The sequence below is a fragment of the Hippoglossus stenolepis genome, chromosome 7, assembly GCF_022539355.2.
Source record: "Hippoglossus stenolepis isolate QCI-W04-F060 chromosome 7, HSTE1.2, whole genome shotgun sequence".
Classification (NCBI taxonomy): Eukaryota; Metazoa; Chordata; class Actinopteri; order Pleuronectiformes; family Pleuronectidae; genus Hippoglossus; species Hippoglossus stenolepis.
This window is the reverse complement of record NC_061489.1, coordinates 1,056,088-1,080,692: the sequence shown is the minus strand read 5'-3', so window position 1 is coordinate 1,080,692 and position 24,605 is coordinate 1,056,088. Positions and strand designations below refer to the sequence as shown.

At 41.4% G+C, this 24,605-nt stretch overlaps 2 protein-coding genes across 4 annotated transcripts in view; both read right to left on the bottom strand.

Moving 5' to 3' along the window:
• Positions 1-13,076, bottom strand: part of uvssa (UV-stimulated scaffold protein A) — a 40,480-nt gene extending 27,404 nt beyond the window's left edge. For 2 of the 3 annotated variants that reach the window (XM_047340607.1, XM_047340608.1), the window contains exons 1-8: positions 12,944-13,076; positions 12,514-12,649; positions 11,623-11,776; positions 11,140-11,317; positions 10,506-10,625; positions 9,449-9,919; positions 8,990-9,099; positions 8,671-8,799 (exon numbers count right to left, since the gene is read on the bottom strand). In XM_047340607.1, coding sequence (XP_047196563.1) covers positions 8,671-8,799; positions 8,990-9,099; positions 9,449-9,919; positions 10,506-10,625; positions 11,140-11,317; positions 11,623-11,776; positions 12,514-12,638 — 1,287 coding nt within the window. In that variant the 5' untranslated portion in view covers positions 12,639-12,649; positions 12,944-13,076. Of the gene's footprint in view, positions 1-8,670; positions 8,800-8,989; positions 9,100-9,448; positions 9,920-10,505; positions 10,626-11,139; positions 11,318-11,622; positions 11,777-12,513; positions 12,650-12,943 lie in introns of those variants that run through there. The other variant, XM_047340609.1, reaches the window with a different exon arrangement.
• Positions 13,077-15,608: 2,532 nt separating this feature from the next.
• Positions 15,609-24,047, bottom strand: sil1 (SIL1 nucleotide exchange factor). Its single transcript, XM_035162320.2, has 12 exons — positions 23,933-24,047; positions 23,649-23,755; positions 23,199-23,328; positions 22,996-23,101; positions 22,102-22,183; positions 21,838-21,924; positions 19,382-19,477; positions 18,449-18,570; positions 17,204-17,300; positions 16,952-17,116; positions 16,244-16,408; positions 15,609-16,090 (listed from the first exon to the last, which is right to left on the bottom strand). The coding sequence occupies exons 2-12, from the start codon at positions 23,748-23,750 to the stop codon at positions 15,893-15,895; spliced, it is 1,350 nt and encodes a 449-aa protein (XP_035018211.1). The 5' UTR covers positions 23,751-23,755; positions 23,933-24,047; the 3' UTR covers positions 15,609-15,892.
• Positions 24,048-24,605: the final 558 nt, after the last annotated feature.

Sequence of the window (24,605 nt, the reverse complement as noted above, 5' to 3'; positions counted from 1 at the left end):
CCTGTCCTGAAAAGGTGCAGGAGCCCTTCAGGGAGCCTTGGGGGCCTAGTTTGGCACTGTGATTACTGATATCAGGACGGCCCAGAGGTCTTCTGGATCACCTCCTGTCACACTACCAGAGATATCTCATGGTACCAGACTGTGTCCACAGTGTTTTAGTGTACTCATTAGATTTCACTCAGACTTCACAAACTGCCTATATATAGAGTTAATGTACTTATGTTAGCTATACAATGAAACTGTACAGTCTGTTAACTCTTTTTTGCGAATTTGTATTTTTCTACTCTCATGAGTGGTCCCACAAAATATACTAAAAAACATCTTTCAAAAAGCTCTCATCTCTTTGTCAGGAGTCAGTTCTCTCTTTGCTTCCTACCAGAAGGTACTTTTTCCCCCCCATTGATCAATCCATCAAATGTCTGCCGCTTATCTGAGATTGGGTTGTGGATGGGATCTCTGGGTCTACCCCTGGGTCTCCTCTCAGTTGGGCATGCCCAGTAAACCTCCAATGGAAGGGGCTCAGGAGGCATCCTGATTAGATGCCCAAACCACCTCAACCGTCTGCCTTCGAGATTGAGGAACAGTGATTTTACTCCTTACACCTTATCTCTAAGGCTAAGCCCAGCTGACCAAAGAAGAAATCTAATTTCACCCAGTTGTATTTACAATCTTATTCTTTTGGTCACTACCCATAGCGCATGACCATAGGTGAGAGTCACAACGTAGATCAACTAGTAAATTGAAAGCCATGCTTCTTGTTGTACCAGATCGTTGTGGTGTCAAGGAAGCTCCACACCTCAACAGTCCTGTACAATACCAACATTAAGGCTCACACTGCACTGACCCGCCTGTCCATCTTGCGCTTCATCTTCCGCCCATATGTGAACAAGACCCCCAAGATACTTAAAGAGATAATTCACTTACTATCTACTCACCATTACGCCGATGGAGGGTTGGGTGAAGTGTTTGAGTCCACAAAACTCAATGGAGTTTCAGGGGTAAACAGCCTTGCAGCCAAATCCAATAGAATTGAAGTAAATAGCAAGCACTTCTTAAAACGTAGAAAAAAAAACATAGAATGCCTCCATACTGCTCCTGTGGTGTCATCCAAGTACCTGTAAGCCCTGACATTCAAATTCAACGCGTAATTTACACCATGTTTTTAGCCTAAATGTCAGCCGTTCTCCTAGCCCAGAGCCGCGTTCATGGTCGCACACATACACCACACAAGTTCTTGCCTCTAAGCTCGCGCCCAAGGGGCACGGGACGTGATCAGCGTAACTGCAGCTATCGCAAGTTCTCGTGATACTCGCAAGACAAGATTAGTGAAGAATCACTATAGCTGCAAAGGGGAGCACAGATGAGAGAGCCCCAACCCTACAGGACACCTCAGGAGCAGTATGGAGGCATTTTACGTTTTTTTCTGTTGTTTTTTTATATTTGAAGAAGTGGTTGCCATTTACTTCAATTGGACCTGGCTGCAACGCTGTTTACCCCTGAAACTCCATAACAGATATGTGCACTCAAACACTTCACCCACCCCTTCATCGGCGTAGTGGTGAGTAGATAGATAGTAGAGTTCATTTAAATTTTTGGGTGAACTATCCCTTTAAACTCCTTCACTTGGGGCAGCAACTTAACCCCAACCGGGAGAGAGCAAGCCACCATTTTCCAGCAGGTGCTGATTCTCATCCAGACCACTTCACTGCTGCACAAATCCCTTGTGCACACTGCATGATCTGATGGAGCCAAAGGGTCACATTGATCCCAAATGAACCCTCTACTCAAAAGGTTGCGCCTTATGATTCTGTCCATGAAAATCACAAACAGAATTGGTGAAAAAGGGTAACACTGGTGGAGTCCACTATGAATGTGTTTGGCTTTGTGCTGAAGATATGGTGACAGCTCTCACTTTGGTTATACAAGGCTGGATGAGCTTAAGCAAAGGCCCCATACTCCCATTGTAACCCCCATAGGGTCCCCCAGAGAGGGTAAAAAAGCTGGTCCAAAGTTTGGCAGAAAGGACAGAATCAGAATTACTCCTTCTGTATCCAAGGTTCAACAATTGGCAAGAGCCTTCTTTCCTCGGGAGACACCCCAGTCTGCCAATCCCCAGGTACAGTTCCCAACCTCCATGCAACATTGAGGAGGCGTGTCAGCCTAGACAGCCCAACAACATCCGGAGCCTTCAGTATCTCAGGCGACTCTCATCTACACCTGGTGCCATGCTGCTGGGGAGATTCTTAACTACTTCGATGACCTAAGCCAGGGATATGGGCTTTTCAATATGTGACTCCTCCCGAGATTTCAGAATCTACATCATCCATAGAAGATGTATGGGGCAGGTTCAGGAGCTCTACAAAGTTCTCTTTCCACTGCCCAATGATGTCCTCAGTCCTGGTCAGCAGTTCCCCTTCCCGACAATACAAAGTCTGGACCAAGCCCTGCTTTCACTTCCCAAGTCATTAAATGGCTTGCCAAGACTTCTTTAAGGCCAACCGAAAGTCCTTCTCCATTTTTGCTTCGTTGACAGGCACCAACTTTAAACCACAGCTCCCACTGGCTAGGATGCACAAGAAATTCTTCCAGTGGTGGGAGTTAAAGACATTACAGAAAGGGATGTCCACCAAATGTTCCCCGTTCACCATCACAACTCATTTGAGTTTACCAGGTCTTTACGGAAGCCTTCCCCGCCATTTGATCCAACTCACCACCAGGTGGTGATCAATTGACAGCTCTGCTTCTTTGTTCACACAAGTGTCCGCAGATCTGATGATATGACTCGTGGTCTAAGGTGATCTGGTACCAAGTAATCTTATGAATCATCTTATACTTGAACATGGTGTTTGTTATGACCAATGCATCACTCAGGTCACAATCAGGCAGGTTGTTTCTCCCAAACAGGCTCCTACAGGTTTCACAATCATTGCCAACATAAGCTTTGAAGTCCCCCAGCTGAACCATAGAATCCACAATGTGAACTCTTTTCAGGATGCAGCCCAGCTATAAGCTTCAATAGGTATGCTTATATTTGTAAGCGGCATTGCCATGCCTATTGTCATGAATTCTTTAACATCCCCAATTTCTATTGTGTTTTATTTACCTCCTGTACTGATTTAAGTATAGATCAATCAATTTACTGTTGTGTAATTTATAAAACACCAATATTTTCTATTAACATAATGTATGATGCAAATGAAACAGAAATATAAGCAAAGTAAGTCAGAGAAAGACATATGGTGTACAAAGGAGTGGGAAGAAGAGTCATTCAGAGAATGAGTGTACAAATGAGAAGGAGGGAACTTTGGAGGAAAGAAATAGAGGGATAGGCTTTCTTTCTTTATCTCCAGTGAGAAACCAGCGGTCACATCCATTGTACTGTGATAAGATGGGTTATCAGCAGTAAACAAGGCCTGGGCCTGTTTGAATGGAGCCCAGAGTGACTGAATACACTCTTAAAAACAGATATGTTCAAATAAGTCTGCATGTCTTATCCTTTTCCAAACCCATGTTTTCACTTAGCAGCACTCAACGGATGCATTTACGAGTCTCTTCTCAGAGCGCTTCCTCTCAAACTTGTTCACATGAAAGGTGAGAGGTATTGCATAAACTGCCTTAACATACATCCCTTAAATGTGATGTTTAATCACAGCTAAATTCCCCCTTTGTTGTAGTTAAACTCATCACATAACATTAAATCAATTGCAATACACAACATAAAATATTACTTCAAAAATACCACTGATTTGTATGGTAACATTGTTATTTTATTAATTTCAACAATAAAACTCCCACTTCAAATTATTGTTTGTCCAGATTTTCAACCACATTTCACTGCCTTCATTGGCAGACATCTGTCATTGTCAGCTGAGATCAACTAGGCCTAAGTGAGACAATTTCAACCACTGATAAAAACCATGAGATTTGGTGAAAAGCTCAGACAAGGTTAGTGAGTGATTCCAAGGTCAAAGAAGAGCATTCATATTTAACATGATAAAAAGATGGATCATGGCATGCATTACTCAGCTGCATGTAACCAGATAATACACTGTTTTTGTCAGTGTGCTGTTTTTTCTGGTTAGATGAGTTGAAGCCACTCAAAAGTCTTTTGCTCAATTTGTTCCTACCCATCAGGTGGGTAATGTTATCCAGCACCTGTCTGCAGATATCAGGCCAATATTCAGTTCAGTTAGGGTTCATTAACAGCCAGAGCAGATGAATTACATTTGCTTTGCCCGAGGTGGCAACCATGCTCTGTCTAGCCCTATGTGGAATAACTTTTGAGTATGCACAACTGCTTTACACGGGTTAAGGTCTTAGAGCCTGAAAACAATAATGTTTCAATCATGTTTTGCTTTATTTTGGGGGGTAAATCTTGTATGTATTTATTTATAATTTTATTCTGATTCAGAACCAAGCTGAAAAGGGTATAGCCTGTTAGGCCAATCCTGGTTCTATAACAAAAAGCTCATAGTTTACCCACAACTTTAGCAATATGCCACCTGCAGAGGGCATCAGAAACCAACAAACAATTTGTCAAGCTCTACAAATTGTGGGACATACCAAAGTCCAAAATTTGCTTTTTGGAGAAAAACAGAAACTCTTATGCACATACACATTCACAAATAAAGGCAAATGTCACAGGTCAAAGTTTGCCTTCGTTGAACTCCATGCAAAACCACGCTGCAGATTTGTATTATTCGCCCCCTCTCGTTTACAGATTGAAAGTTTACAGAAGGCGAAGAATGTTATAAATCCAAGAACTCAACCCTTTAAAAAACAGCTTAGTTCATTTTTGGTACAATTGTCTTCCAACTTCACGTAGAGGCTTTTTCACTCTACCCTATGTCTTATTCTGTCATTCAATAAACAAGCCACTCTATCTACATAAGCCTACATAACACTCCTCTCTCTTCAGCTTACTGTTATGGGAGACTGTATTCAGAGGCCTGTTGAGAGAGAACCCAATCGTGTGGTGTGTCAGCAGCCCGATAGAAAAGGACCCAGTAATGGAAGGCCTTTTAAGGCTAAAAAGGAAAAGCTAATTATGATAAAGGGGCTGTAAGTTGTGTGGTTATCACAGTGCTGGGCCTGCTGGTGCAGCAGACTGGGCCCTGACAGTGATAACCAGGCAGAGTGAGACGCCCGGTGCTCTGTCACTGTCACTCTGCCGCTCTGTTCAGCAAAAGATGGATTTACACGCTACAACTTTATGTCTTTTTTTAAACTCATAAAGCAGTTTGCATTCATTGGTCCTTTAAAACCTGAAACTGCAGCCTGCATATGATTTCTCTCTTTTTTTCAACACCAGCACAACAGGTATGTAGCAATACCAGCATGCTTTCTAATAAACACTTTGAAACATTTCAACACCAATTAACCTCTCAAATAAGTAATACGTTTGACTGAACACACTCATGACACAACATTTATTCAAGACATCACTGATCTGGTTACTAATCTCGACAACAGGAAAATTATGATTCTATCCCAGATAAAGAAACACCCAGATAGACATATCAGCTGTCAAGATATGGAGCACATTAGTGGTAGTAAAGTGAATGAATGGGTACATCTTCCCCAATGCTCCCCAATTTCTTCTCCCTCTGTCTTTGATACATTATGCATTATAGCTGTGCCTTGCTATCTCACCTGTTCCAAATGTTTTTACTGTAAATATTTCCATCCTGTCCTAAAACAGAGAGATGACACATTTCAGACAGAGCAATGCAAGCTATCACATAATAATATTGGAGTGATTCAATGAGTCTGACATGAAAGTACACAATAAAAGGGTTTAACTGAACTCGTAACAGCAATTGGTCATTTACATATCTGGCATTATGTATTTAGCTTATTTTAGTGGAAAGATAAAACAAGAATTTATTTACTCTTCTTGAATTTTTGCCCACCAATCACAATTTGGGCTTTATTTATTTAATTGATATTGTTTTCTTAGAATCAAAAACTGAAATCTCTAACAAAATTCTTTCCCTTTGCTGTGGCACTCCAAATAGTGGTCAGTTGCATCCTGTTAGCATATTAGTATCGCTGTACCTGACTTAATATTTTGTCATTGGAGTCAATCAATAAATTTGGCAGTTCAAACCAAATATCCAACCATTGGATCTTTTTTTTTTTCCAGAAAGACCACCAGACCATCATAAATTCCACATCTGATGGGTGTGGTCAAAGAAAGTGAATTCCTGGAACAAAGGGCAGGCCTCCTTGAACTGATTTTACAAGTTTTGTACGAGCTCTTTGCTGTATCTATGGACAAATTTGCATCTCATTCACACGCTGCCTACACAGCTGTCAGGAGCAGTCAGGATTTCTGTGTCTTTCCCAATGAAATTCAACCACCGACCCTCCGATTAGTGGACGACCCGCCTTAACCCCCACTCAATGCAATCCTCAAGGTTTGTAGGAATGCCCTATAATATCTGACCGAACAATAGGAATCACAGTCCTTCAGGAAGTCAAAGACAGACATAACACAGCTGAGCCCTGCTGGTATTAGAAAGTAATGACACACGTCGAGCTGGAAATTCAAAGTGTGAGATCATTTCGAGAGGGTAAATAACAAGCCCAAGAAGAAGACATGCAATTCTGCCGGCAAACATTTGCCTATGATTTTTTGACCTCAAAGCATCGGCTTATCATTTGACTTAGTATGGCCACTCTCTTTTCCATTAGACAGCCTGAGGCTAATAACTTTTGTTTTTAAGTTGTGCAATTTTTAGAAAGACAAAAAAATAAATCATAAACACTTTTGCTGGTGTTGGTAACAGACACCTTGTTTTGTGGGTGCACTTGATAAATATATATTTTAACTTTTAGGATACAAAAAAATATGAATTTACCTTATTCTAATGTGTGCTATGACTTACAGACACAAACATGTTGATATTATGTATAATCACATATTAATTTAGAAGAGGATTAACTGTTATGACTAGAAAACAAACTGCTCTGGTGCTTGTTAATGCAGGCTGATGATATCCAGTGAAGAAGAGCCAAGTTATCACTACTCTTCTGAAGCTGGTCTATCAAAGTACAAATATGTATCTCTACCATGAGTATGTGGTCATGTTATTGTCCCACCTCTTTATTTCTGGTAGAATGCTACCATCTGCTGGCCATACTCCATACTGACAGTGAGTTAAATATTGCCCGGCACACAGGGCACAGTATGTGTAAACATACACACAAGCATTAGCCATGAGTGATTTCCCTCCATTATGACTACTAATATCGACTGTCTAATACAAATTTATAAGGATTCTGATTTCACCCTCAGGCGTATATTTGATATACAGATGTGGCTGAAGGTGTTGGAACCCTTACACCTCTGCCTGACAAATGTTGAAATCAAAAGCTCTTCTCTCACACATACCCACCTGCCTTTGGTTTGCTACAGAAAAACAAAGTTATGAAGAGAAGAAGGGCTGAATTGTGACTTGTTCTACAACTATCTTCTAAAATGGCATTTTTGAGGGTTGGTAGCTCTCAGAAATGATGTTAAATAAGTGGATGGTACATTGTAGTGATACTATTGTCTTCAACTAGAAGGGCAAGTGGAGAGCGCATAATTCCATCAAGGCTAAAGCCCTATAAATCGCGACCTTGGGTCATGCCCAACACTACAACATTCATGGAAATTGTTTCAGTCGTTTTTGTCAGTCAGTTTTGTTTGCGTAATCTTGCTACCAAACAAACAAACATGCTGATGGAGGCGGTAATTAGCATCAAAAGAGTCTTTAATGGAGAAAAGCCCTCACAGTGCTGTTTGGTATCAATGTGTACATAAAACTGTACATGGACAAGAGAGAGAAGAGAACTGTCTTATACAAGATAAGGAAGGTAAAGGCTACAAGAGCATCTCAATCAGCTGGATGTTGCTGTTACCACAGTGTTATATGAAGTTTAAGGTCCACAAGACTGTAGCCAACCACCCTGGATGTGACCACAAGAGGAAAATGGAACAGAGGAGAGGTTCATGGTGAAAAAACTAAACCAACAAACAAGCAAACCTCCAAGATCAAAACAGAACAATGTCCAATCACAATGTCCATACCCCAATTACTGAATGTAAGAGGGGGTCATGGAAGAACACAGAAGGAGCTCATTTTTAAAAGAGAAGTAAAAAAGCCTGACTGGAGTGGACTGCAGTGGTAAACTGCATGTCGACAACCCACAAGACTCTGAGAGAATGTCTTCAAAAGGGTGCTGTTATTTTTGTCCACACTGTTTTCATTTGTTCTATTCTTTAAAATAATGATTAACAATGTAAATAAGCATCTCTGTTTTTTAACAAGAAAACATGTTTCTCTTTTAAGTGGAAGGGCCAAAACTTCTGTAAAAGTTGGTAACTGTTTAAAACAGTCAGCACTGTGTCTTCATGTTAATAAACTTGTTTTAAAGTAACTCCAGTGTCAACATTGTTCATCTAAACTCGGACTAAAGTCTCCTTCCCTCTTAGGACTTAACACACTTTTCCATTTCCCAAAAGAATATAACAGGGGTAAATAACAAGCATGATCTTGTCCTGCATGTCATATGTTAGTAAGGTAAACTCAGGTTACTTCATGTGTTATGAATCAGCCATAGATTGTATATAAAGGAATCAGCTCAGCATCGAAAAACCCTGTGATATTGTATGACACTCACCACTCTGCGGACCCTGGTCTTATAGTCGATGTGGAGCTCTTTGTGTTTTTGCAGTGCTGCTTCTAAAGATCTCTTCAGATCCAGTGCTCTCCTTAAAAGCTGTTCCCCCGCACCAGCCTTAGTGAACACCTAGACAGACACAGACTTTTCTCAACAGCAAGCAAGACATTCAATCAGATGGAGACAAAAAGGTTGTACTTTGCAGATGGTTTGTATATTTATCTGCGGAATATGCAGTCCTCTGATATTCCAGTACAGGCTTTGACATGGTCATTTTTTACATGTTTACAAATCTAAACTCTCTGTGCGTTGTACTAACCTGCACCCAGCTCTGCACAGCTGGGAGGTGTTTGGTTGTTATCAGTCTGTGGAGGTCTATCACTGTGGAAACCACTGCCTCATTATCCTCGGACTCCTTTACATGAAAACCTGAAAGGAAAAATTGGGAAAGGAAAGCAAAATAACATTTTACTGGTTACTCATGGTAAATAATTCACTAATAAATAGAATTTATAAACTCAGCCACCACTTTATTAACTACACCTGCACAATAACAGGCAGGAATCTGTTTTGCCTCTTAAAAGGCTGAATTCTAAAAGCCAGGTGTTTTCATGTTGTGGATTTAGATGATGATCTTCTGACTTTACTATATGTACTGTCATCCTGGGTCAGATAGGAACCAAATAAGACAATGCATACTAAGTAAAACTACATTAACAAAATACACATAAACCATTGAAGTGTCCACAACAAACGGGTGTGTCAGTGAACTACCCACCTGGACTGAGGTTCAGGTCCAGACTGTAAGAGTGAGAAATGAGTCCAGAGTTCCGAATAAACAAGTCCTCATCAAAAGGTTTCTCTTCCTCTTCTTCACTACTTCCCCCCTCCTCCTCCTCCTCTTCCGTGTCTTCTTCCTCCTCTCCCTCCCCAAGCACTTTCTCAATCTCGTCTTTCTTCTCCTCCTTCTGCTCATTCCCAGGCTCCCTCTCCTCTTTTTGAGACATTTTTTCCTTCTTTCCATTCCCATTTTTCACTTCCCTGCTCTCCTCCGCCCCTTCTTTCATGTTATCCCTCACATCTTTACTGCAGCAGGGCTGTCCATCATCTGGTGGGCATTCGTTGGCTCGTTGGGAGCCTGAAGGACTGTTGTTGGCTGAGTGGATGTCTGTGAGACCAAACTCAGGGAAAAGTAGCCTCAAACAGGACTCCATCTCTGTCAGTGTTGCCTCAATTCCCTCGTACGACTCTGACAAACAAATATGACTTTGTTAGTAAACCCTATAATAGTTCAATACTTCAAACCTGAAAAAAACTAAGCCAGATGACAGACACATTTTAATTTTAGAATCACTTGTATGCATATCATTCAGTCCATTGATATTAATAACCATTATGAAATTACAAATCAGTTTATCAATCAAGTGACATCAGTTGTAAGAAAATGGTCATCACACAATACAATAAAGCCTGGACAAGACAGAGAAGGTCAGAGGAAGACCTGCCAACCCAGATTCTACATCAGCTTTAGTTTAACAGGCCTCCAGTCACTGAAACACAGATTAAGTCTTTTTTGGTTCTCACAGCTAAAGGAAACTCAAACTACCTGAATGAATGATGATATTATTGAGGCAGAATAGCCTCAGTCTTTCTAAGAACATGCTTGTTACAGATGTGAAACAGCTGTTCCTGGTGCACTCCAGTAATTTGACTGGACACCTTGAAAAGACTGTTAAGTTTATTTCTACTGCAAAAATTGGATATTTGTAGTTCTTGACAAAAAAATCATGATGATTATCACAAGTGTCTTTTTTGTTAAACGATGTGGTGTTTACCCTCCATGTCTTTGCATGCTGCCTCCACTCTCTCCTTGTAGATCCTCTCCATTCTCCTTTGTCTCTCCTCCTCCCTCCCCCTCTCTGCGACAGTCCTGGCCTCGGCATCCTGGAAGTCGACCTGACAACATGGACATTCAACAGGGAGAGAACTGATGGGTAGACACATCTACATGTCTAAGCAACAAATCTAATACTATTGAAAATTTGACATGCTAATCTTCTTGTAAACCCGCAGTACACTTGGGGCCTGAACTGCTAAGATCCTAAATAACGAGTGCTAAATTGCGTGTACATTAAAATTCCTCGTTTGGTTTTTGGGCGTTTTGCGGGTGATCTACTAAAAATAATTGCGCAAATGATAACAGGTACAAACATGGTAGAAGCAGTAATTTTAAAATGAGTGTTTTGCGTGCCTTACTGTTTTCCGGCATGGAAAATCACGGAGAGCAGAGCGACCACGAGCGCAAAGCAAAGCAAAGTTTAATGCCATGGAATTGGAGGTGTTAGTGGAAGAGGCAAACAAACATGTTGTTGAGCTGCAGCAAAGAAATATTAATATAACTCAAAGAAACACGATATGGGAGAGTATCTGAGAGAAAGTAAATGCTGTGGGTAAAACAAAAAGAACAACCCTTCTTAACCTGTTTGAGAAAGTGGTAGCCCAGTGCCAACTTCTTATAAGCTGTGCCATGTGAGGCCTGCCATAACTGGATGGTTTGGATGGCCAGTGACCTCAGTTTCCTGGCTACTTCTTTAGGAGGAGGGAGGGGCTGGTCTAAGTCCGTCTCCACTGTCAAGTCCAAGAACTCCTGCAGGAGCAGAAGGCAGGAGGAAAGACATGCACGTGAATTTCCAAAGCAGAAACTAAAAAAACTTCAAAACCAAGCGTGTTGCATGCAGTTTCCATGTAGACATAGGTGGGCAAATTGGGCATATACACTTTTGAATGCAGCTTTGCTTTGAAACTCAAGTTTAATTGCATGATTACAGACAGAATATAGCCTTTCCCACAGTGCTGACAAGAAACACTGGCATGGAAACAAAACAGCGATTATGTTTTTATTACTCTGCTCAGACCTTTCCTTTAGTGAAGTGTGGTGCTGTAATGATCTACCTGGAAGTTGTCTACCAGCAGCGTCCTGAAGTGGTGTGATCTGGAGAACAGCTCAGAGGTGATCTGGAAGGCTGACAGTCGCACCTCGCAGTGGTCTTGGTTGAGCTGAGCCATCACTAAGTGGTACAGGTGGTCGATGCAGTCATTAGACACTCTAGAGTGACAGACAGTGAGCAGTGGTCAGCCCCGTGATTTGTTTTTATACAATGGTATGATGAATACAATTATTGTGATGTATTAATAAAATAACATGACTAACATGTATCAGACAAAGATTGGGAGATGATCATTCACTCAGTTGGCAGTTTCCTAAGAACACCGTGCTAAAGCAGTCTATATATAATTATGTCTAATACAACAGACAATAAATCCTCCTTTATTGAATCAACACCTCTTTAACGCAGTTTCAACACAGATTCAACATGGATGAGTAACTCCAGGCCAGTTGAATTAGACTGTATTGGTTTGAGCTAGGTGTCCGGAATAGGGTGAAAACTGATGCTTTACTACTGTATTACTGTACATGATAGAAGATGTGGGAAGCGATTGTGATGATTCTTATTTGGGAAAACTGGTTTCTTTTCAATTATTACTTTGGACAGTGGCTCATTGGTGTTACAAATTATTTTCCAACCAAAGTTGTTCATGGATGTTCACAGATGTTTGAAAAAAAAAAACAAGTATCCTCATCATTGAAAAGGACATATTGTATCATTCTCACTTCAAAGATTTCACAGCATAATCTGCTGAAATGACAATAATGCCACAACTAGGAGCACTGGTTTGGATCAGAGCTCACAGCTCAGTCTCCTGATTGGCTGCCGTGTCGCTTGCTCCCAGCTCCACGGTGGTCTGTGCCCAGTGAACCTCTCTGTGAAGGTTGTGACTTACTTGCAGATCTTCTTGATTTTCTTCATCTTGTCCTGGTTGAGCTGTGGCTGCCCCGATGTGGTCAGCTCCTCCACCAGCTCGGAGAGCCGCTCCCTCTGAGACAACTCCATCACTGTGGTGTGCATCCACTATACACCTGGGACCAAAACCTACAGTGAAGATCTCACACAACTTGACTCGACACCAGAGGAAACAATGTGCTTTACTCAATACAGCAATGACACTGAAGAACCACCAACATCCAGTTTGACACGCGACTAACACACAGGGAGTTAAAGGCAGAAAGAAAGAAACATGCCCAGGTTGTGCTGGAGGATCATTGAGAGGCTAGCCCTAGTAGCTACTAGCTGCTACAATGCTAACAACAGTGCATTAACACACTTAGAAAACACTGAGCCGCAGGACGTTTTCACCGTTAGCTCGGAATTACCCTTTTGTCCAGTCATGCCTAATCTCAGAGGTATACTGTAGCTGGTTTGTCCTGTTTACATGTTGCTATCCTCTGCTGCTTCTCTGTGTTGCTTCTCTCAATGTATCCATTTGTTTCCCTAGGATAATTCGACTTCCGGTTCGGGTTTTCAGAATAAAATGCAGGGACATTACCTGTACTGTGTGTGGACCAAAGACTGAGGACAGTCTGTACTTTATACTAAAAGTGTTGTTTTTAAGTTTCTCCAGGTCCTACTGAGAGGTCCATCTCAAATTTGGTTCTAAACAGACTTTTAGAAATATTTCTGAAATGATTAAAACCGAAAAAGTTAAATATCACTGTGACAGAAGGCTTCAGACACTTAACCCATTGCTCGGTTGAAGCACCTTTGGCAGTAATTACAGTTTCAATTCCTTTTGTCTGTGACAAGCTTTGCACATGAGGCATTTCTGACATTCATCTCTCCAGATCCCCATGGATGGAGATCCTCAGTGGACAGGTCTCTCTGGAGATGTTTGATTGGTTTTAGTTCAGGGCTCTGGCTGTGCCACTGACTCAAAGACATTCACAGATGTCTCTAAGCTGCTCCCCATGTTTTCTTGGCTGTGTCCAGGTCTTAATTAGGGATTCTCTGCATTACGCTGGCAACCTGTCCAGGGTGTACTACACTTCTTGCCCAATGTCAACTGGGATTGGCTCCATGCATGCATGGATGGATGGATGCATGGGTTTCCCTCAATCCTGACAACTTCAATTCAATTATATTTGTTAAGCGCCAAATCATAATATACATTATCTCAATGCACTTTTCAAAGTCTAGTCTAGTGTGGGCGGCCATCTGGCTCGACCGGATGGGGTGAGCAGGGAAAAATGGGGAGAGGAGAGATGGGTGGAAGGAGGACCAGTCTCCCTGTCCCTGCTTTTGTAAAAGCCTTCCACCGGATGATGATGCCACCACCATGCTTCACCACTGGGAAGTCTGGGAGGTTTAAGTATGTTAAGCTAAACATCATATTGTAAAATTATATTGTAAAATTTGAATAACTTGAAAGAGAAACTTTTTATAATCAAAACTCCTGCAAAATTATTACCTTTATTTCTTTAGTATATGCTCAAATCTGCATTTCCACTGGGGAGAAGTAGGAGGCTCAAGTTGTTTTTTCCTGGTTACCATGATGAAATGTTATCTGTGTTACATTAATGAGGGCTTTTTTTTTAGTGCGGCTATCTAAGCTAGCGGTCTTAGCCACTCGATGGTGTGTTCGAGGGTCTGTGAATGCACCTCGTAGGAAGATATCAGAAGACTTTTAGGCTTAAAACAGTGGAAATGACCTTGTTTCGAGTCGAATATGAATGTCGGGGCTTGCGGACACTTGGATGACACCACACCAGCAGTATGGAGGCATGTTGTGTTTTTTCTGTTGTTTTATTACATCTGAAGAAGAGGTCACCATTTACTTCAATTGTATTAGATTGTGCTGCAACGCTGTTTGCCCCTGAAACTCCAGAAGTGTTTTGTGGACTGTTTTGTGTTTTGAAGAAATTCCCTCAAGTCAGATATCACATTTAAGAGCACATTGACCTTAGACCACCAAAATCTAATCAGTGAGGGACTCAAAATAAGTTTGAACCAGATATAATGCAATTCCCTACGGGCAGTCCTAATATCACAATCACAGCGACATTAGACTCAAAGATAAACTGAGATGAACAGTGCACTGTGACCTTGACCTTTGACCCCAGGCACTAAAATCTAATAAATTCATCTTTGAGTCTAAGTGAATGTTTGTGGGGCTACTGTGACCTTGACCCTTGGCTACCAAAATCAAATCCAAGTACGAGTGAATTTTTGTGCCAAATGTGTAGGAATTCCCTCAAGGCGTTTTGGAGATATTGCATTCACGAGGTAAAAAAAAAAAAGATGCTTTGTGAGGTGACGGACGAAAAACATAATGCCTCTGGCAAATGGCTGTCACCGGCACAGAGGCATAAAAACATGAAGGGGTCTGAATACTACTTACTGAATTCATTGTATGACTAACCTTTTGACCTTTGACCACCAAAATGTAATCAGTTCATCTTTAATTCTAAGTGAATGTTTGTACCAAATTTGAAGACATTCCTTCAAGCTGATCTTAAGATATCACGTTCATGAAAAACATAAACATACTTTGTGAGGCCATTGTGACCTTGACCTTTGACCCTTGGCTACCAAAATCAAGTGATTTGATCCTTTAATACAAGTGCATGTTTATGCCAAATGTGAAAGGATTTCTTTACAGCGTTCCAGAGATATCACCTTCACAAGGCAGGAAATAAGCTTGTCACAGTGACCTTGAGTTTTGACCACCAAAATCTTATCGGTTTATCCTTGTGGCAAGGGCATATTTGTACCAAATTTGAAGAAATTCCCTCAAGGCATTCTTGAGATATCACGCTCATTAGAATGGGACGGACAGACAACCAAAATACATAATGCCTCCGGCCCCTGGCTGTCACCGGCGCGGAGGCATAAAAAACATGAAGGGGTCTGAATACCTACTGAATTGTATATTAGATGGACCTTCATCATTAAGGTTATAGCTTTACAACTTTAAACTTAATTATAAATAATGTCTGGTTTAAGTGAAAGGTATTACAACAAGAAATCACCAAACTCAGAGCATTTGTTCCAAAATAATACTTTAAAAATATAAATTCATTTTTAAATTATCAACACAAAGAGCATTTTCCATTACAGACCTTTCTTACATGGATGCTTACTCAAATGAGCCGTCCCTAATGTTACCATGTATGTTTTCTGAATGATCCTCGTCCATGACTTATATCGAGTTGACTCTTGTCTTGAGGAATTTGTCACTCTGTGGTTGGTCATGCGCTGGAGACTGGTTGTTTAGTTTTCAGTCTCTGCATTGTGGCCATGTAAAGTGTCACTGTACAATCCTCCGGTCATTTCATTTTGACTTGTAGTGCGTCAATAAATTCCGCAATCTCTGCGAAGTAGCTGTTCTCCTCTCCTAGAATCATTTCTGACTGGACCATTTCCTGGTACTGTTCTCGGAGAGACAGCAGGGAGCCCAGCAGAGAGCTGTCAGAGCGGTACTGATCCAAACATGTGGGAGCCATCGCCAACAAAGCCCGTAGAGCCTGAAAGTGAAATGACACAAACAGCGTTTATAATTATGTACATAAATAATGTTCTTATTTTTAGCCAGTCTATGATTCTTAAATACAAAAACTGTTGATTTCGCATTGTAGCTGCTTACTATCTGTTTCATTTATGTATCAGATTCAGCCCACCTTCTCTCTGTAGTCATGCTCAGTGGACTCCAGCAGCTGTGGGATCAAAGTGCACCAGCCTTTCTCCAGTAGCTCCTCCTCCAATGACACCTCAGAGTACTGCCGCACACGGTCCTCATGGGCGGCATCCAATACCGGGTCCAGACCTGTCTGAGAGATCAGCTCCTGGAGGAACAGACAAGACCAGTCTCAGCATCATCTTACAAATCACCCTCATTATTATTACCTCCACCAAGGAGTTAATGTTGTCATCTGCCTTTGTTTGTTTGTTTGTCTTTAACGTCGCAGCATTGAACAAAAACCACAGGAAACTTGGTGGGAGGGTGCAGTATACGTAGGTAAATCTTGGTGCAGATGCGGATCAAGATGCAGATTTTCTTTTATCACTTTCTTAAATGTTGCAATATTGGGAATTTGTCAGATTTATCAGACAAACAGTATTTAGGGGGCTGATATCTATAAATGTGTGCAATTTGGTGCAGATTGATTGAATTTAAGGTGACCTTTGGTCCTCTTCATTCCTGGACACATTCTAATTATCATTGTGTCCAGGCCGGAAATTGAAAATCATATCTATAATATAATTTGGATAAAAGTGTCAGCTAAATGATATGTAATGTGTAAAACTGTAATAAAGTAACTACAAAAGGAAGCCTGGGGGAGAGTTAACCTCCTGGAATAACTTTAAATACAGGTTGTGTGTTGTACCTTCTCGCTGATCATGTCATATAACATGGTGGCAATTCGTGTTCGGAGAACTCCACCTCCATCTGCCCTAAACAACTCTGATAGGACCTGTAGTCCCCCGTGAGACAGGAAAGTACGTTGAGCATAGGGGAAGTGACGCAAGAGGGCGGCTACTGCAAACAGGACCTGGCATGAGGACAATGGCACACAGAAAACATTACGTGTTTGTACGGGCACTGGAGAGTTGATGGTCATGTGAGTGGGTGTCAGTACCTTCTTCGTTACTCTGAGTGGCTGTGCAGTGGCCAGTGCAGTTAACAACAATTGCAGCGCTCCACTCTCCACAGCTTTCACCTGAACCACTGGGTTACTGCAGGACACAAACACACCAACACTGAGACTGCTGCAGACTGAGCTGTGAACATGTTCATCTCATTTCATTTTTCCATGAATAAGACCAGAAAATGATGAGACGGTACTGACCTTATTTAACAGTAACCGTATGTATGGCTGTCACAATAACAGATTTTCCCAACTCTTCTATCATTATCATCGCCAAATGAATTTATAATACAGATGTTATCACAATATCTATGAAAAGTTTGAAAAAACATGAATCTTTACGATGTTTGTTCACATGGTGATAATTAATACATTTGGACAGGTAACAGTTTATACAGAAAATCTAAGAAAGTATGTGATCACCACATATTCACCATTTAGTGTTTTCATTCATAAGCTGAACCCTTTCCTATAGGAGCCAAGCTGCCTTGTGTTAACACTTAACAGCTGCTGGTGGTGGTGCTGTAATGGTGTGCTTAATAAATCTATCAAATCAAGCAATCAAAGTGAAGGTCACAATCTATCTATGGATAGTTACAGACCACGTTGATCCCTGTATGATCACAGTTTACCTTCTTCTAATGGTTTCTTCTAAGCCCTGTTCAGACCTGAGGGCACATTTGAGACCCCACATTGACCTCTCAACATTGGGAGGTAGTCTTTGAGTCATGGGACCATATTCTTTGAGCAGTGTGAAAACAAAGTTGTCCTGGGCCATTAGGCCACCTACTCAGCTGATATCCTCTCAGCTGCATTGATTCAGTCAGTCTCACACATTCAGACAGTGCTTCTATGAGCAGAGCATATTCTATCACACACAATTCAAACACTGTTACCACAACCATCAGGGGCAATTTGGGTGTTCTTGTCAAAGGAAATTTTAGAATAAAGACTGGAGGAGCTGGGATCGATCTACTGACCTTCTGGTTAGTGGACAAACCTCTGCATCTCCTGCCCACCTGTGTGTGTGTGTGTGTGTGTGTGTGTGTGTGTGTGTGTGTGTGTGTGGTTTTACAAGACCAATTAGACATGTGCAGCTACAGAGGACAGATGTGGTTCAGTTACTCTCGAAATGAAATGTAGAGAAGTGATATTGATATTGTACAGCTGTAGTGTGGAGAAGTTAAGCTCTTCATTCAAACACTAGCTACACACAGAACGTGCTGCTGTTTGTACCTGGCCATAGCAGATCCCAGGACAAAGGCAGATCTTTCCTGTAATCTGAAGTCAGAGCTGTTCAGGCCGTCTAGGATGACCTGGAGACCCCCCATCGAGCACAAAGTCTGAGCATTATCCACCTGACACACACAAACACACAGTTACTTTAAGGTGGTAAGCAAACATCTTCAGAGTTCTCATGTGTATGAATGGTAGGGCTGCACGATATTAGGAAAACATATTGTCATATATGGCGCACGGAACATGACTGTGTATATTTGGTATCATAAGGGACATGGCGCATCTGGAAACAGAGAGCGAGTGAGATGTACTGGGCGGCTGTGGCTGAGGGGTAGAGCGGTCGTCCTCCAACCAGAAGGTCGGCAGCCGATCCCCAGTCTTCCCAATCTGCATGCCGAAGTGTCCTTGGGCAAGATGCTGACCAAAAAAGTGCTGCTAATAGATGCACTGTATGAATGTGTGTGTGAATGGCAAACTGTAACTTACAGCACTTTGAGTGGTCATCAAGACTAGTGAAAGCGCTATATAAATACAAACCGCTTATATGAATTTGACTTGGGACAAACATGATCACTAGAAGTTTCACAGTAAAATTCAGTCTTGAAGAGGTGGAGCGAGATTTGATGGAGCCGCCTCGCAATTCTGTTTTCTCTTTATTCCCTTGTTATTCTTTTCTTCTGACAATGATTCATTGACGGAAACACCCGACAATGATCTGAATATCTTTAATTTATCATCTCGGGCAGCAGGGCGCCATCTGATTGGCCAAATATTTTGACATGCAGAGCGTAAATGCATGGCGCATGGAACACAATTTATCGCAGTTTAAGCAGTCTTTTGCATTATGTTTATCGGGCACGTTGATATCGCAATGACGATAACTTTTCAAAATATCGTGCAGTCGTAATGAATGGGTGTGCATTCAGTTACCTGGTGCACCAGATACTCCAGCTCCAGCAGAATGTTCAGTCTCTGCTCTGTAGTTGAGTTGCTGCTGTTGAATTGGTCCAGCAGACGCCGCATTATCTAAACAACATCACAACACACTTCATTTAGCTTCACCAACAACTAAGACAGGGATTTCCCTCCCGTTATAAGTCTAAGACAGAAAATAACTATGGTCTGTTCTCTACCACTGAAGAGAAAGGAAATGCATTGGCTCTGATATAACACATAGTTATTTACAACATACACTACCGTTCAAAAGTTTGGGGTCACTTAGAAATTTCCTTCTTTTTCAAAGAAAAACACTGTTTTTTTCAATGAAGATAACATTAAATTAATCAGAAATACACTCTATACATTGTTAATGTGGTAAATGACTATTCTAGGTGGAAACGTCTGGTTTTTAATGAAATATCTACATAGGTGTATAGAGGCCCATTTCCAGCAACTATCACTCCAGTGTTCTAATGGTACATTGTGTTTGCTAATCGCCTTAGAAGACTAATGGATGATTAGAAAACCCTTGTGCAATTATGTTAGCACAGCTGAAAACTGTTTTGCTGGTGAGAGAAGCTATAAAACTGGCCTTCCTTTGAGCTAGTTGAGTATCTGGAGCATCACATTTGTGGGTTCGATTATACTCTCAAAATGGCCAGAAAAAGAGAACTTTCATGTGAAACTCGCCAGTCTATTCTTGTTCTTAGAAATGAAGCCTATTCCATGCGAGAAATTGCGAAGAAGCTGAAAATTTCCTACAACGGTGTGTACTACTCCCTTCAGAGAACAGCACAAACGGGCTCTAACCAGAGTAGAAAGAGAAGTGGGAGGCCCCGGTGCACAACTCAGCAAGAAGACAAGTATATTAGAGTCTCTAGTTTGAGAAATAGACGCCTCACAGGTCCTCAACTGGCAGCTTCTTTAAATGGTACCCGCAAAACGCCAGTGTCAACGTCTACAGTGAAGCGACTCCGGGATGCTGGCCTTCTAGGCAGAGTGGCAAAGAAAAAGCCATATCTGAGACTGGCCAATAAAAAGAAAAGATTGATATGGGCAAAGAACACAGACATTGGACAGAGGAAGATTGGAAAAAGTGTTATGGACAGACGAATCAAAGTTTGAGGTGTTTGGATCACACAGAAGAACATTTGTGAGACGCAGAACAGGTGAAAAGATGCTGGAAGAGTGCCTGATGCCATCTGTCAAGCATGGTGGAGGTAATGTGATGGTCTGGGGCTGCTTTGGTGCTGGTAAAGTGGGAGATTTGTACAAGGTAAAAGGATTTTAAATAAGGAAGGCTATCACTCCATTTTGCAACGCCATGCCATACCCTGTGGACAGCGCTTGATTGGAGCCAATTTCCTCCTACAACAGGACAATGACCCAAAGCACACCTCCAAATTATGCAAGAACTATTTAGGGAAGAAGCAGGCAGCTGGTATGCTGTCTGTAATGGAGTGGCCAGCGCAGTCACCAGATCTCAACCCCATTGAGCTGTTGTGGGAGCAGCTTGACCGTATGGTACGCAAGAAGTGCCCATCAAGCCAATCCAACTTGTGGGAGGTGCTTCAGGAAGCGTGGGGTGACATTTCTACAGATTACCTCAACAAATTAACAGCTAGAATGCCAAAGGTCTGCAATGCTGTAATTGCTGCAAATGGAGCATTATTTGACAAAAGCAAAGTTTGAAGAACAAAATTAATATTTCAAATAAAAATCATTATTTCTAACCTTGTCAATGTCTTGACTATATTTTCTATTCATTTTGCAACTCATTTGATAAATAAAAGTGTGAGTTTTCATGGAAAACACAAAATTGTCTGGGTGACCCCAAACTTTTGAACGGTAGTGTATATTGTTTTTCAATTAAATGAGTACTAGTGTATCTACAGCCTTTAACAGAGTGTTGGCTTTAAGTGCATGTCCAGATTAACAGTTTTCTCTGATGGCTACTGTAACATGTTCTGCTGCCATAGAGGTCACGTCATTTTCTGACTTCAGTGTTCATCGTCATCATGATAATGTCACTCTTAAAATATAATGATGATTTATTTTTTGATCTATATAAGCTTTTAGTCATGTCTACAGACCTGGAGGATACAGAGATACCTGGAAAATGCATTTTTTAACTATGCGTGACGTAATTTTCTGCCTGTATAGGGTCTTCTTCATGACATCACAGCAGTGTTTATTATTGACCACTTACACTGCGGTGGCCTGCAATACTCTAATTTGTCCTGCACAGTTTTTAATAGATTTTTAAAAAATGGATTCAGAGATTTTTTTCCAACTTGGGCAAAGTACAAAAACCTGTAAATACAACACTGACATATAATCTTGATGATGATTCATGTGGAGTGTAGTATTAACTCGCTTTTAGCCAGTTTTTGGTAACTATTAACTGTGTCTAATTACAGATGTTCTATTGCTAAACACTGATGTACCTGAAAATCCGTCTCAACCAGCAGGTCCAGCTGAGCCATATCTCTCTTCAGCTCCTCTAGGGGGCGAAACTTGGAAGCCACAGAGTCCTACAAATACACAGAAGAAGAGTTTGTATTTTCAGTGTGATATGCTCCATTACTCATGAATAAAGGCACATACATGTTTGGATGTTTAGTAAGAGCTTAAATAGAAACACAAGGACATAAACTAAAATGATAACATCAGCCTTGTATGGATAACTGTTGGTCTCTGTTCTGGCTTACTGGGTTCAGGTCCTCCTTTATATTCTTCATGGCCTGTTTCAGTTCATCAGGGCTGAAGAAGGACTGAGACTCCTCTTCCCTCCTGAGAAAGACAGACTTAGTACTACGATCATAATCATAGGTTGTCTCATAGTCTGTGCTTTTACAGAATTATGAAGACTTCAGTTTTCTGGTAGAAGTAAACACAGGAAGACTCAAGGCAGTGATCAGTATCACTGGTACGTCTACAGAGAACTGTGCTGTCATGTGAAGATGTTATACTGACCTACACCTGTGATCCTGTGTCATGTGAAGTCTGACACTGTTCATGTGAAGATGTTATACTGATCTATACATGTGCATGTGAAGATGTATACTGATCTATACATGTGTCATGTGAAGATGTTATACTGACCTACACCTGTGATCCTGTGTCATGTGAAGATGTTATACTGACCTACACCTGAGATCCTGTGTCATGTGAAGATGTTATACTGATCTATACATGTGTCATGTGAAGATGTTATACTGATCTACACCTGTGATCCTGTTCATGTGAAGATGTTATACTGATCTACACCTGTGATCCTGTTCATGTGAAGATGTTATACTGACCTACACCTGTGATCCTGTGTCATGTGAAGATGTTATACTGATCTACACCTGTGATCCTGTGTCATGTGAAGATGTTATACTGACCTACACCTGTGATCCTGTGTCATGTGAAGATGTTATACTGACCTACACCTGTGATCCTGTGTCATGTGAAGATGTTATACTGACCTACACCTGTGATCCTGTGTCATGTGAAGATGTTATACTGATCTATACCTGTGATCCTGTGTCATGTGAAGATGTTATACTGATCTATACCTGTGATCCTGTGTCATGTGAAGATGTTATACTGATCTATACCTGTGATCCTGTGTCCAGTATTTGAGCTGCTCTTCTCCCAGTCTGACCTCCCTTTGACCTGTCTGCAGATTCAGCTTCACATGGGAACCTGCTGGCACTGCTTGGCCTACACACACACACACACACACACACGTTTGTAAAATTACCAGATATTTGTATTTGATTTGACTGTAACAGTGTCAGTTCACTCTCCTGTATATTACCTGGTTTGAGTGTCTGCCACTGATCAGTAGGTTGGATCACCTCTAAATTTAAATTTGCCTCTTCTTCTTCATCACCACCTGCTCCTCCTCCTCCTTCTGCATTCTCCACCACAGTTAGGGCAGAGTCCGACTGTAAAGACACAGAAAAAAAACAGTTGTCGCTTTACTTAAGTTTTGTAATATCGCCCTGTTATGTTACTGTCCACAGAGGGGCATTAAAGGAAACACAAGGCAACAGTTCTCTGGCCAAGACATCTCCCCATCTTCTCACTAGTCCTTGTCTGTTTGATCAAGACATCACAGAAGGTTCAGTTCCAACATATCTTCTCATGGATGGTTGCACAAGACCACCTCTTACCTGTCTTTTATTCCCTGTATTAGCAATAGATTCACTTTTAAACAAGGTTTAAGAATGTCAGTATATTTAAAAGTAAATCCAACATTACTCACCCTCCGGTCTGCTGCTACATGCTGGCAATGCAGCAGCAGGAGCGAGGCCACAGTGATGCAGGTAAGCGAAGCAGCTGTGACGGAGCTGGAGATCAACTTCATGGTGACTGAAACACACACACAGACACAATGACTGTCCTGGGTCTGCTCGCTGGATGTAGACCATAACACTGAGGAACTCACCACACTATTTATACAAATCGGACGTTCTGATGTCTGTTGATACTCCATCAGAGGAGCATGGTTACAGTACAACTACAATATCCAAGGCTCGCATTACTCACCTGTTTGATTGAAATCAGAGGGTGAACGCAGGAAAGACACATGTGATACTTCCTCATGTTTTCAGTGACACGTTTGACGTCATGCGTTCGTCACTGCCCACTCGCTCCTCATTGGTCCACGTGCACAGCCTCGCTTCAAGCGTTCTCAGCGTGTTTAACACCAGCACGTCACACTGCTGCCACCAGCTGGTGTGGAAGACCAGTAGGACGAGACACCGATAATAAGATGATGTTACAATCCTATCAGGTTAAATGGGGGTGTTTCCTACAGGTAAAACGCCACACTTTCATCACGCATTTGTACAATATGATCATAAAGTGCAAACTTATATGAAGAGCATGGATCAGAGAATCCAGAAACCTCAAGGTGATGGAAGATCCTGCACCACAAAGGCAAAAGACTACACACAGAACACACAACCGAATACAGGAACTCAAGTTAATACATTCATAAATGTTTATATTGTATAAAAAATATTAAACTGAGGTTCACAGAGACACACATCACACAGAGAATTGGAACTTGGTGGAACACTGCACGACAGAAAGCTTTCAGATCTCTTTACCTTTACCAGCAATATAAAATAAAATGAAAATCACTCCCCTCATTAATCTACAATCCACAACCCAAGTCAGATCAAATTGTACAAATGTTTGGAAATGTATTAAAAGG

Excerpts from the sequence above, each read along its gene's own strand:
- sil1 (XM_035162320.2), bottom strand. The coding sequence starts at position 23,750 with ATGAAGTTGATCTCCAGCTCCGTCACAGCTGCTTCGCTTACCTGCATC. Across the intron at positions 23,102-23,198 it reads GTGGCAGACACTCAAACCAG|GCCAAGCAGTGCCAGCAGGT; the intron begins GTAATATACAGG and ends GTGTGTGTGTAG. Across the intron at positions 17,301-18,448 it reads CTGGGATCTGCTATGGCCAG|TAACCCAGTGGTTCAGGTGA; the intron begins GTACAAACAGCA and ends TGTGTCCTGCAG.